This window comes from Sycon ciliatum, chromosome 8 (genome assembly GCF_964019385.1).
Source record: "Sycon ciliatum chromosome 8, ocSycCili1.1, whole genome shotgun sequence".
NCBI lineage: Eukaryota > Metazoa > Porifera > Calcarea > Leucosolenida > Sycettidae > Sycon > Sycon ciliatum.
The window spans coordinates 6,747,981-6,761,993 of record NC_088650.1 but is presented as its reverse complement, the minus strand read 5'-3'; the positions used below and the strand labels follow the sequence as shown (position 1 = coordinate 6,761,993).

General features: G+C 47.1%; 1 protein-coding gene across 1 annotated transcript; it reads right to left on the bottom strand.

The window, feature by feature from the left end:
- Window positions 1–3,278: 3,278 nt before the first annotated feature.
- Window positions 3,279–10,344, bottom strand: LOC135823250 (CUB and sushi domain-containing protein 1-like). Its single transcript, XM_065336100.1, has 5 exons — window positions 9,920–10,344; window positions 7,496–7,644; window positions 5,999–6,427; window positions 5,140–5,338; window positions 3,279–4,175 (listed from the first exon to the last, which is right to left on the bottom strand). The coding sequence occupies exons 2-4, from the start codon at window positions 7,572–7,574 to the stop codon at window positions 5,160–5,162; spliced, it is 687 nt and encodes a 228-aa protein (XP_065192172.1). The 5' UTR covers window positions 7,575–7,644; window positions 9,920–10,344; the 3' UTR covers window positions 3,279–4,175; window positions 5,140–5,159.
- Window positions 10,345–14,013: the final 3,669 nt, after the last annotated feature.

The window sequence follows — 14,013 nt, the reverse complement described above, 5'->3', positions numbered from 1 at the left end:
TTGACTTTCTGACTTTCCTGTATAGCAACAGCAGGGAGAACGGGACGTTGCGCTAGGGTGCCATAGCTTGGTAGAGACTCATCGAGGAATCCGACGTCAGGTCGTTCTAGCTGGCAAGGTATCTGCAGTAGTTGCATGGGAGGCAGGCCATTATGCGCTAGTGTTTGCCATTTACCCTGTACAGCCGGCTTAGGTGAGACGGCTGGCGGAGAAGACGGCTGCGACACAGTCGTGTTCGTGGCACTATGTGGTGGACTCGACGCCATTCCTCTATGACGAAGTGTCTCGATCTTGTAGGAAACGTTCTTGCGCGCAGCGAATGTTCTCGTGAGCGCCCACTGAAGGCTTCCACAAAGACAAACAAGGGGCATCGGTCGGATAAGTGGTTACCACGAGGAACTGCAGAACGCCAGCCTTCTCTAGGTTTGGTCAGAAGAAATCTTCATGCCGCCCTCGTGTGTGATCGAAGAAGACCAAAGTTCAGCCGCTCGCACTTTTCCCTTTTGTTCGTCTCTAAGTTGGTGTTTCATGGGGCGATCTAGCACTTTACAGCCTGGATGAGATCAACTTCTGCCTGTTTTCCAATCCGACAACGAGTGACTGCACTGAGCCCTGGTCAAACAAGAGAGACATAGCGATAGCATACCCACCGAGAGTACTGAGCGCCATTTGCATGCCGGGAGCTGGAGTGACTCTAGCGCTGAGTCAGTGGGTGATGATGCGTTCGCAGGTCTCTTTAAGTTAAAACACTAATAACATCATCGCATGTGTACACTCGCCTACACACATACAGAACTTAGAAACCAGAAGGCGTGCGTGAAAATGTGGAAATCAAGTCTGTATAAGCGCATGGGCATGCGTCTATGCGTCGTCAGCAGCCACAAGAGCCAATTCCTACAAATTCCTCAAGTGTGCAACTGCTGCGAGAAAGCTGGCCTCCCCTGTCAATGGCGTGTGGCAAGCGATATCTATATTGCTCGCACAAGACAGAGGTGACGAAGTATCATAACAGTACTCGGAGTATGAAAATCACGAACTGACACATCCCACCGAATCCAACCTACGCCACAACAATCACACTGTCCTCATTTCCCCAATGAATCTAAGCCTAAGGACACAGCACTGGTTAGTGGCTATTGAAGGTCATCTGATCTAAAGCCCCGCAAATGTCCACAAAGACAGTGAGTATAAGTCACATGTATACCGCGATCGATAGCAAACAGAAGCAGCCTGAGGGTGTAGCAAATTCCAGAAGTCCTGCAGCATATGCCTCGTGAAGGTGGTAACCATTACCGCTAGGTGATAAATTAAATTTAGCGGGAAAGCATGCACAAGGGAAGAAAAGAAAAAAGGGAAACAGAGAAAGAGAAAGAGAAGGTGAAAAGTGAGACCAAAGAGTTTCATTCAGTTTCAAGAGTTTCATTGGTTCTGGTTGCTCGCAATTCATTTGAAGAGAAGGCTGTTTCACTTGTCTACGTGATTTCAGTCAGGGGCGGATCCAGGATTTTTCCAAGGGGGTTCAATTTTTCCCACCCTACCCACAATGACGAAATGATGACATACACGTACACATGTAGGTCTACATGATTGTATAACAAGTAATTCACACGTTCGCGTTATGGGTCGCGCGCCAAGTAATACTTGAACATGCCAGCTTCTATACAAATGTAACTTCAGTACCCCTGTTTTCAACACTCTGCAGCTAAAACATTATTGAAGACACGCAGCACAAGGAAGAAATTTTCAATTTCTTTACTGCAGAATAGCTGATTGGTACGAGTTTCCGATTCCAGCAGCTTGTCTGTAATAACTCATTAATTGTCCATAATTTTGTACTCCGAGCCGCCCGATGTTGACTCCACTGTACAGTAGGTTCCATATGGCAGGCTTCCTGCATCTTTCGTGTCTCATTATTTGTCCCAGTTCGCAGAAATTTTGATTATTGGATGATAGGACGTTGAACTTGAAGGTGATTTTCAAAGTTTCGCTCTTTGTTTTACCTTCGAGACTACTAGTGGCTACACTTTTCTTTGGAGTGTCACCAAAATTCAATGACAGCTGGTCTTGATCCTGCCTCTTTTAGACGCTTCGACGACGAACTCTAAGACAGCTCAAAAAGCACGAGCCGTGACGACAATTACAGCACTGCACGGCCACTATTCACTTTCAGGATCTAGTTTTTGAAACTATAAATACTTACTTTCGAAGTTTCCGCAGCAGCTCAACAAATGCATGCACCTCTTTCTCCGATGCGAACGCGTAGCTGTAGATCGAGTGGAGATCTACCATTGTGTCTACCAAGCTGCATAGCTAGCGGACAGCTCTTGCCTGCAGGCCATAGGCATAGCATGGGGCGAGCACGTCGCACGGGCATGGGTTCGTGGTCACACCCGAACTATGGTCGGAAAAAATCAGGGGGGTTCGTTCGAACCCCCCGGACCCCCTGGATCCGCCCCTGATTTCAGTGTTGGCAGACTGACATGGTGCAACAGGGAGGAGTGGTGGCATGGCTTGAAGATTGGGATATGGAGGCATAGTTTATTGGACGGCGCTGTAGACGCGCCTGGGCATCCGGCTGATGAAACGTAAGTGCAGAGAGAGAGAGAGAGAGAGCAAGGCTTCCATATTCCAGGATGGGGCGAGTGTGTACAGTGTATAATAATTATACAGTCAACTTCGCTTATAACGACACTCGGCGGGGCATCAAAAAAGTGTCCTTATTCGCGAAGTGTCGTTATACCCGAAGTCTCATTATATGTGCTACAGTTAGATGGGACTTTGCTCTGGGCATGGAAACTCGGTCGTTATTCGCGAATTGTCATTATATCCGCAGTCGTTATTAGCCAAGTTGACTGTACATGTACATGTAAGTTGTTAGATTGACAGCATGAAACAAGGTGGAGGACACTGTGTTCCCAATATGCGTGAACTATAACAAGGTTTATCTAATACTAGTTTTGAACTAGTAACAGTTATTGGGTTATATAATACCTTGTACATGTAAGCAGCAGTGCCACACGCGATCGAAGGCTTTCGAAAGGTCGAACAAGCAGGCATAGAAAGTGTTGTGCATTCGCCCTCATGGAATACCACGGCATGCCCCCCCCCCCCCCCCCCTCCGGAGGCTCGCTCTTGGCACCGGAATGGCCACGGAATGAGCCACCACAGAATGCACTCGCGACAAAACTGCCCCTCACGTGAGCGAATCACCACGGGTACTCACGGCACGTTATGTATCACCATTTTCATGTACTCTTGATTATATTGAATTGTACGGGGTTATTGTCCATATTGAAAAACTAAAGAAAATCTTTTGAATTCTATTGTATTGATTGTTTTGCTGATTAAATGTATTAAATTTAGAAAGAAAAGACCAAAAAGGTTGCATGCTATCCGCAACTGTCCAACACATGCCACCAAGTCACTGGTGAGACAGAACGGGCTACAGTTAGGACTGATATAATATGACTGACATACATGCACAACTACCTGATGTTATGCTCCATCGCGTGGTGAACGCGAAACACAACAGCCTTCTAACTTGGAATGTTCTAAGCTATGAACTAACGTTAGGGAGGGGAAGGTAGTCGCAATCTCCACGAAAACAAGCGAAACATTTGCGCGCAGCTGGATAATGCGGACCAAGTGCAGGTGACTGTCATGCACACTTTGAAATGGTAGAAGATCGAATCAAGTAAATGAACGAGGCAAACAGCTATTGTCGCTCTTCAACGTCACATTTTCCAACATCGCAAATCCATTTTAGGGACAGGTCATTTAATTAAATTTGTTTTACCTGCGACATCCTTTCTTCACAAATATGTGTTTGTGTGGGTGGGTGCCAGTATGTGTGTGTGTGTGTGTGTGTGTGTGTGTGTGTGTGTGTGTGTGTGTGTGTGTGTGCGTGTGTGCGTGTGTGTGTGTGTGTGTGTGTGTGCGTGCGTGCATGCAAGGAAGTGAGCATGTGAGAGGGCAGGGGGAGTAAGTGGATAATCAGGAAAACCGCTCACAGCTACAGCTTACGGATTGGTGTAATGTAAACCAGTGTACGAAAAGTCGGCCTGGAGAAAGCAATGTAATCAGAGCAATTAAGAGTACAACTGAATTAGCGTACTGTGAGTAGCTAGTGGAGAAGAGGTGATGCAGATTACAAGTTGCAAGTTGCAATGTTCCGCCTGTACAAGAACACGTGTAAATATGAGCAACAAAAACACCACACAACACACCACTGTCAGATTTTCCGTCAAATGTCAGCAAAAAAAGTAAAGTAAATTATCGTGACCGTTCCCAAAGGGAACAACAAAGACCCCAAAGACCAACAAAGACCCCACGCAAAGTTGGACATCCCTGGATTCCTGGATTCCTGGTTGGACTGTCTATCAACTCACTTTAATATGTAGGAATCAGTGTCTGCTCTAGGATTGTAGGGCAGCCGGGTACACGTGTACCTGGCGCAACCATTTCCACCGGGTCGGAGCCGGGTACACATGTACCTGGCGCTGTCTCACCACGACGACCTGTTTTCCTAGAGTCCTGGAAGCAGGGCCTGTTTATTCGCCTCTTCGCTGGAGGCTCCATTTCCAAAAATAACACCTCAACGATCAAGCTTGAATTGAGCAAGTGCACACACCGGATAATAGAGAGGTTTCACTTCACGTTGTTCTGCACTACACTGTGAAATTTTACGTCGGTGTGGCACATTTTGGCGTCGAAACTCCCGTTCATGACGTGAGCTGAGGTCAACTCACGTTCGACGTGAACCCGAGTTTCACGGTGTAGTGTAGAACAACGTGAAGCGAAACCTCTCTGCTGACTACTTTCACTTCGACGCGCGCCTCTGCATGATCTGTCACACATACAAGCCATGTAGTCAGTCCTTTCAAAGTTCGAACGTGTTTAAAAAAAAAGCACCAACCGGGTCACAGGTGACCCGGTACTATATTTTCAGCCGGGTCCAAGCGCCGCCCAACCGGGAGGATTACTCGGCTCACCCGGCTCTGGAGCAGACACTGGGAATACACCAATGGCCTGAACAATGTGAAAATGCTCTGCACACAGGTTTCTTTCTTTGTAATCTAGGATTGAATTGTGATTTGGCAAAACTCACAAGACACATCTGGCCTATCAGACCTGACTAACCTTGATCGTCGACAGGCAAGTTATCGGCCAATAGCCTTTTCAGCAACCATGTACAAATGCGATAGCACATCGGTTTCTGGATCTTTGGTCTCCATGGCAACATTCATGACCAGCAGAGCAACGAGTGTTACTGTCAATATTACGGTGATGGCAATGAAAATATTCGTCTTCGTCTCTTCACTGTTTCCACTTGCTACAGCTGTGCATACACAACAACAACACGCATACTATCAGATAGTATCTGGGTTATGTTTTCCTCTGAACTATGCGTTCGGAAGGAAAATGTTTTGTCTCTTCAGTTGTTTGGCGCAAATCCTCGTGAAATTATCAAGAATACTGCTCCTCATCGATGTCTTCATTGTGTTTTAGTCATCTCGTCACCTTCACCCTGTTCTTGACCTGTCCAGCTGAATTTTATTTTTATTCCACGTGTATAGCGTGAGGTTTTGATCTATGCTTTTCAACACGGCTTCAGCTCTATAAGTTACTCTATTTGACATTTTCCATTATTCCCTGTACTTGCTTGCCCATGAAGAGAAGGGAACGAAAACATTCGGTTACTAAATTGGCTTAACTTGACTGTGGATTGCGCTGTTGCTGACACTTCTTTCGAAATTGGATACGCCTCCAATTTTTTTCCTTAACTTCTATGATAGGAAAAAGGTTTCCGAGCAGACTCGCTCTCTTCCCATTCACTCTGCAAACTCATTCCTCAATCAATGATAGAGCAATACAATGTGTGCTGCTCCGAACGAGTTGGCAGTAAATTTCCCAATGATCATGAATAAAATTTATTGTGAAACTCAGAATAACATCAGTACACCCAGAGCTACGTGCAGCAGCCTGAGCAGGTACTTACTTCTGTTAGATTGACACGAGATGGGATTGCCTTTCCAAATACCACCACCACTATCACCACCACCACCACTAACAACAGCAGTACCCGCCGGGGCAAGCACGACAGAGTCGTCGCATGTCAAGATCGTATCTCCACCAGTTGTAAAATAGCCCTCGTTGCAGGTGAGTGTGACATTTGATCCATACGTAAACACTTTGCCGGTAAAGTGACTGTTTTTATCTGGTGTCGGCGGACCGCAATCAATCGCAAGGCAGGATGACTTGACCGGACCCCATGTGGGTCCCAGAAGACACTGAGCCGACAATGCGCCTGCACTTGACCTATAACCACGCATACAGGTGATATTGAGTGTGGTCAACACCGGCACATAGCTGTCATTATGCGTTACGTGGGCATTTGCAGGCAATTGCAAATCAGACACGCTGCATGCTAAAAACAGACAACAATAGCAAACAGAATGCACACTCACACTGGATACAGAGACAACAACCACAAATGATTCAACAAAGAGCTCTGTCATGCCATGCTAGGTCCCTGACCTCACTGATGTCTCTGATAACTAGATAACTGAGCTGAACACTCCAGTCACATTGTCACCATAATCATTAACTTTATTATTTGAAACTCGGATGTTGAGCCATAAATAAATGTAGAAAGGAAAAGGATACGAGTTAAGAGTAACTCTCCATCACTGTAACTGGATACTATAATATACAGTCACCAGACGCGGGTAGCCTATCGAGGGGTTCTCCACTTGTGCGATATTGAATAGGTAGCAGAGGGGGGGGGGGGGGGGGGAGGATTGAATAAATTAGCTTTATGGCTTCGCTTGGTTTACACCCTGACTGTGAAGCAGAGAGTCTACAGTAACCATGGTAACATCATGCGGGGGTCGGTACGTACTGACTTTGAAAAGGAGCTACCCAATGTTCATGGATTGTCATTTTTCAACATTGCAAGCATGTAATGGAGATGCTAGCCAAAGAGTGTGTGACTGCTACTCATCATGTACATAATTATTTTACTAATCTTTTAAAACCCAAACTCTCAAAGTGTCTGACACAGATGGAGAGACAAGGATAATATAATATTCGCGGGACCCGCGTCGGCATCGCTTGAATGTTCAGAAACACATCGTGGCAAACTAGCCTTCGCATCCGCAGGCCACCACTATGCCTGTTCACCTTAGTGGCGAATGCAGACCTCACAAGTGAGTCAGGGGAGAGGAGGTTAGTCTCTCGACCAATCGGGCGTGTAACGGCCCATAACCCTGTAAACTGCATCCTTGTTATTCTCACTCCGAGCTGTGAGCACCCAGTTGACCGTGGGTGTCGGCGCAGTTCAACACGCGTAAACAGTCTTTTTACACGCTCCCTGCTACCAGCGCAGGTCTTGAACTCGGGACCTCACGATTCGCAGGCAGGCCTGCAAACCAATCGGCCATATGCGTTCGTAGACAAGGATAAACATTATTTAAAACATGTACATGCAGCTTACCGAGACCGGCTATGTATGCCACATGTCCCAATAGACACAGAGTGCTAAGCAATAGCTTATTAGTAGATGATGTCGTCATGTTGCCTCGGTAACAGTTCTGGAGTTGCACGGTAACAATTCTGTTGTCTGAGTAACAATTCCGTTGTTGCCTGGGTAACAATCAGCCAACACATACAATTATTATACTGTTCAATTTTTAAAGGATCAGTCGGGGAAGTAAACTGCCTGAAGAGAGAAAACATGCAGGACCCACCAGGATTCAAAACCGGGACATTGCTTGTCATGAGCAATGCTCTAACCAACTGGACCATGGGACCACACAGACAAGTTTTTCACTCCAAAGGCAGCTCACAACCCGTGCCACACATACTAATGGCAATTGGGTCTTTTTCCCTCCCAGAGGACCAACCCCGGTCAAAACCCGCAACCTTGCTTGTCATGAGCAATGCTCTAACCATCTGAGCTATGGAACCAGGCCGAACCTAGAAGGCGCTGACAAGCTGGCATTTTTTTCTCTTTTCAGGCAGTTCAATTCCCCGACAGATCCTTTAAAATTTGAAGTTCTCCCAATCCTTTAAAAAAGAATTATTGTGTTTGTAAAAAAAGGTGTCAGCACCAACGCAATCCGACCACACAGTCAAGTAAGCCAATTTAGTAACCGAACGTTTTCGTTCCCTTCTCATCATGGGTAAGTACAGGGAATAATGGAAAAATGTCAAAATACAGCAACTTATACTATAGAGCTACAGCAAAAGCATAGATCAAGAACCTCACAGTATACTTTCGAAATTGAATATGCCTCCAATTGTTTCCTTATAATAGTAGTCGTCCCTCTATAATCCGGCGCCTTTTGCTACAGTGTTTTCTGCTGGATTAACGAGGGTGCTGGATTAAGAAATCCTGTGTCCGCTTACACGTCCCTACCCAATTGCATGCATGTATCATATGTACGTCAAAACGCAGGGTTTTTCCGTGTCGACCCAAGTATTTGGTGCACGGCTTTATAGTTCTCAATTGTTCTCCGGGAATATACACAGTGATAAAGTAAAACAGAGAACATGTTCACATGTACTCTTGCACACACACGCACACACACACTCACCTGAAAATTGGCAGGACACTACTCCTTGCTAAAATAAGAAAGTATGGTTGGTTGACTGCCGTTGTCTCCTGGACAACATTGACCAGACTGGCCTAGCCTGGCCTGGCAAGGAGTGCACCTGTACGGTACGCGATTTACGACTGCCGGATTATGAAATCAAACTACGTGCAGTTTGAGCGATTCGTTTCAAAAAGTCACTGCCGGAGGCGGAATTCAAGTGCCGGATTAAGATGTAGGAATTGAACGAAAAAAATCGGTTTCGTCAGAAAGTGCGCCGGTTGGCAAGGGTTCCGGATAAACAAGTGCCGGATTAGAGAGGGACGACTGTATTGTGTTTGTTTTCACTAATATCTCCGTCAGTCACTTGTTCACTGCCGGTGTTATAATTTGGTACATACATCACAACATCATTATTGTACTTCAAAGTATAATTATATCACTTCACTTCCCTTTTATAGCTTTCGTTTTGGCTGCATAGTTTGCACCTAATGGTCATGAAATCCTATGTTATTGCATGTTACCAAGAGTACATAACCCCCAGAGTGTGCAGTGCCTAATCCAGTTCTGCATAGGGTCTTGGTCGAGCGTAGTCGGATCTTCTGATGTCATGCGTACACTTCACACCAGCGCAAGGCCGGTCTCGAGGCAGGGCACCATTGTTTTTGATCCTAGAGTACCCGCGACTCCCCGGGTTCCCCTCAGATGTGTACGGTATTATGACGCAAAGATCCGATTACGCTCGACCAAGACCCTATGCAGAGCTGGATCAGGCATTGCACACTCTGGGGGGTTATGTACTCTTGATGTTACTGATCAGTGACGATATTCCACTGAAGAATATCGCAAGAAAACGTTCTGGATACAAACCTTGCTACATGTACGTTGTTTTCTGTGTGCGCGTGTGTGTGTGTGTGTGTGTGTGTGTGTGTGTGCATGTGCGCGTGTGTGCGTGTGTGTGTGCGCGCGCGCGTGTGTGTGTGTGTGTGGACATGACGGCACAGATAGTTCTTTTGATTGCATTACTTAAAAATTGTTATCCCCTCGTCGCCTTTTTATCAGAATAAAAAGTCGTTTAACAAACACACACGCTATACATGTAACTGATACCGGTAGGTACTGTATCTGCAAAGCTAAAAAACACTAAAATATTTTGTAATCAATTTCTTTCATTCTTCCCAATTGGCCAAGCTCTCACTTCAAAAATAATCAATTCATTCTAAAATTATATTTATGTCACAACAAAAAGAACTACATCACCAGTGACTCTACTGACGTCATGACATGAATTTGTCGTTTATACTTATTTTTATTCTGCACCGTACCTGCAAATATTGCCTTTCAACGGTCTACTGAACTGGCTAGCATGGTAAGATCATCCACTCTCCGGCTCCCTCACTGGGCCTCAGCCACACCAAAGCCCGCGGGTCAGCTCAGCACTCAGCCGTGTTGTAATCTCGTCACCTGTCCAACTCTGGGAAGTGTCTACAAGAAATGTAGTTCTACAGATAGCTGTGTGCCATCGTGTTAGACTTCCTCACACTCGCACGTGGATCTACACTCCAAACACTACAAACTACTGATAAACTGTCCACGTGTAGACTCTTCGACCAAACAAGGAAAATGATAATAATTATTATACTGAAAGACTGTCAAACGTCCAAAGTAATAGTTTCATCCGTCATCACGTTGACATGGATCTCCAGTAGATGTGTGGACAAGGGCTATCAGCTCATCTGCTACTTGCTGTCTACACGTATCGGTATTCAAATTGTTTGTTGGAAAATACTACTAATACTATGCGTACTACTGTGCTACGGTATGCCATAAGCAGCAAATTTGTCATACGGGAGCCATAAAAATACGGTACATCCGCGTGCTCTTGTGTGGGAGCCAGTTCACCATCGATGCACCGGCCATGCATGCCTTGGCCCTTGAGCTGCCCAGGCCAGTCTAGTATTCGCCACAACAAAATTCGAGATGTGACAGCTCGCCTCCTAGATCCTGACGAGAGTGGTTTCCAATGTCTCCGTCTCGGTTGAGCCTCACCTCGAGCCTCCTCACCTCGAGCCTCTGTCGGGTGAGTAGCTCAGGATGATTTGAACGCACATAATTATATTATTGAATCAATGATGTAAGGGTTTTCAGCCCATTTGCGCCCTCAAATCGCTCCTCCTCCGTCTCCACAGCCTACAGAACACCCGGCCCCGGTCGGTACCCGCCATGAAAAGGCAAAGAAGCGGTCGTAGATCTACGGATTCTGAGGTGAAACTGTTGTGCTCCCTCCCCAGGATCGAGTCGTCGATTTTAGAAATAGTTATTATTATTATTATTATTTGAGGGATTCCCCAAAGGCCGAATCAAGGGGGTCTCCGAGAATAAATACGTGTACAATGCGTGTACAATAGGGTGCAATTCTTAAAGGGGAAGTATACCCTAAAATCAAATTTTCACCAGTTGTAGTCTTCGGGGTGCTGAGTCGAATGGTCTTGGTCCGAGGAAGCTGAGACGCTCCCTTCCTAGTTGAATCCCAATCGAACTCGCGCACTTCCACCGAAACTGGGTGACTGCGCCCTACTAGATGGGGATTTGTATGCAAAATGTCACTAAAAGCGCCATTTCGTTCTCATAAAAGCACGGATGACCGCGATTGGCCCATATGTTGTAGTCTTTTGGACGCTGAGTCGACTGGTTTTGGTCTGAAAAGGCTGCGATGTAGCGTTCCTCCTTTATTCCCAATCGAACATGGTTGAACAAGCGGTCACGTGCTTCTGCGTACACCAGTCACCTGGTCACCGTGCCTGCAGGGTACAACTTACTAGCCTGTTTGACCTTTTTTGGGTGCACTCCTGTCACTCGAGTTGAACTCGAGTTGAACCTTGGTGTGAAATTTTTCGCCTGCTGGCGTGGTGACCAGGTGATTTGGGCACCCAGGAGCACGTGACCGCTTGTTCAACCATGTTCGATTGGGAATAAAGGAGGAACGCTGCATCGCAGCCTTTTCGGACCAAAACCAGTCGACTCAGCGTCCAAAAGACTACAGCATATGGGCCAATCGCGGTCATCCGTGCTTTTATAAGAACGAAATGGCGCTTTTAGTGAGATTTTGCATACGAATCCCCATCTAGTAGGGCGCAGTCACCCAGTTTCGGTGGAAGTGCGCGAGTTCGATTGGGATTCAAGTAGGAAGGGAGCGTCGCAGCTTCCTCGGACCAAGACCATTCGACTCAGCACCCAGAAGACTACAACTGGTGAAAATTTGATTTTAGGGTATACTTCCCCTTTAAAAGGAAGAAAATATTAAGATTAAAAAAGATTAATGTGAAGAGGTTAAATAAGAAGTCTGAGTAGAAGCAAGCGAAAAGGGTACTGGTAAAGAAGGGGGTAATCAGGAAGTGAGAAAACCTCGAGGATGGAATCTATACCTGTGGAAATGGGACTTAACGTGCCGGCTAAATACACCACAAGTTAAGACGCTGGCAACATTAAATTTTGTGACGGAGTCCGCAGACCGCGAGGCACGACTAAAGAATAGGATCGATGATTTGTCGAGGCAAATTGCAGGCCTGAACGAGGAGGTTGTCGCCCTCGGGGAGTCCGCCATTGCCGCGGCAAGTGCTTCTCCCCTGACTCCTGCCCACACGTAGCCAGCAGCGTAGATCTACGGTGGAAAGTAGAGCTGGAACTGGAAGGACCATGTACCAGCAAGCGTACCCGTACTCGCGCAGGTCAGCCTGCCACGTGTACCACTGATGCAGACGAACACCGTAGCATTTCCCGTAGCGTGGGTGACCCTGGCAGTGACCCCGAAACGTCAACCGACGATGAGGACAAGTCCCAGGCAATCGAGCGGCCCAAGCCACTGACGCTGCTAGAGCCAATCACGGATGATACGTGGAAGCTGGTATCGAATGAACCTCACAGAGTGAGGAAGGCCGTAATCCATAATGGGTAATCTGAACTCACATAGCTAAGCAATGAAGAAAGTGTCAATTAATTCGCTGAGCAACGCTCTGCAGCAGTGAACAAACCGGTTAAGGTCCACCAGTGCAGCATACACACCACAGAAGATGGGAAAGTGTCTGCCCACTTGATGATCGATGCGACTGATCTTGAAATTGCCATTGCTCCAAACTTCTGGCCTCTCCCACTGTACGCGCGGGTTTGGCGCCACCGTGAGCGTCAGCAGGGGGCCACCTTGTCCGGCTCACACAGTGACGCCGAGTCTCTCCGAGTCCTCCGCCACTCAAGCTCAAAGTTCCAACTAGATCCTTTCCGATCCTGCTGACGAACACATGTGGACTACTGAGTAAACTTGGCGACTTTCACCATGCTGTGCACGTTTACCAACCTGACATTGCCATTGTCACGGAGAGCAAGCTAACCCCTGAGAAGGCTACTGATTCCAAACTGTCCTTGCCTGGCTCCTACTCCCCACTGCGAAAAGATCGAACAGCTCATGGAGGAGGCGTTGCGGTTTGGGTTAAAGCCAATCTGGCCCTCTGGGAACTCGATGACATCCAGGTCAGGAATCATGAGGAGCTAATATGGCTGATTGTCAGAACTGTGGATAAGAAGTCAGTGACTGTGTGTGCTGCATATCGCTCTGGCTCCTGCCAGAACAACATCAGTAACCTTGAAGCCGTCAGTGCTGGCATCGACCTGGCCCGTATATCTTGTCAGTATGTGGTATTGGCTGGAGATTTTAACGTACACAATGTGGATTGGCTCAGCAGCACTATGACAACTCATGCAGGTGTGTACACTGAAGACATGTGTGCTTTCCACTGCTTGGAGCAGCAAATGCATGAGCCCATCAGGGCTCGACTTAATAATGACTGACCTGCTGGGAGATGCGACAGTCAACACCTTGGGAAACTCTAACCCTGCCTTGGATCCTAGCTGGCTTTCATGTAAGCACAGCAGAGGAACCGCCAGTGACCAGAACTGTCTGGCTTTACCAACGCGCAGACTGGTACAGACTCCGCCACTTCTTTAGAACAACAGACTGGCAGTCCACTGTCAGTGATGATCCTGATGCAATGTGTGTGCAATTGACCCAGCCCATTCTGGAAGGAATGCGCCGATACTTACCGTCTAAGCAGCTGAGCATGACACCATCTAACCCCTCTTGGTGGACACCGGAATGCACTGAGGCTGTAGCACAGAAACAAAGAGCATGGAGGAGACTCCGCGCCGACCGGTCAAGTGCCCAGCTGCAAGCCCATTACAATGTAGCCAAGCACTCAGCTAAACAATGCCTAGCAACTGCCAAGCAGGCATTCACAGCAAGCCTGGCGCAGAAGTTAGCCTCTGGGTGTGTGGCATCTGGTGAATGGTGGCGAACCATCAATAAGGCCTCTGGCCATGAAAACAGCCCATCCATACCTACTCTCCGCAGCACCGATGGTACGGAGTA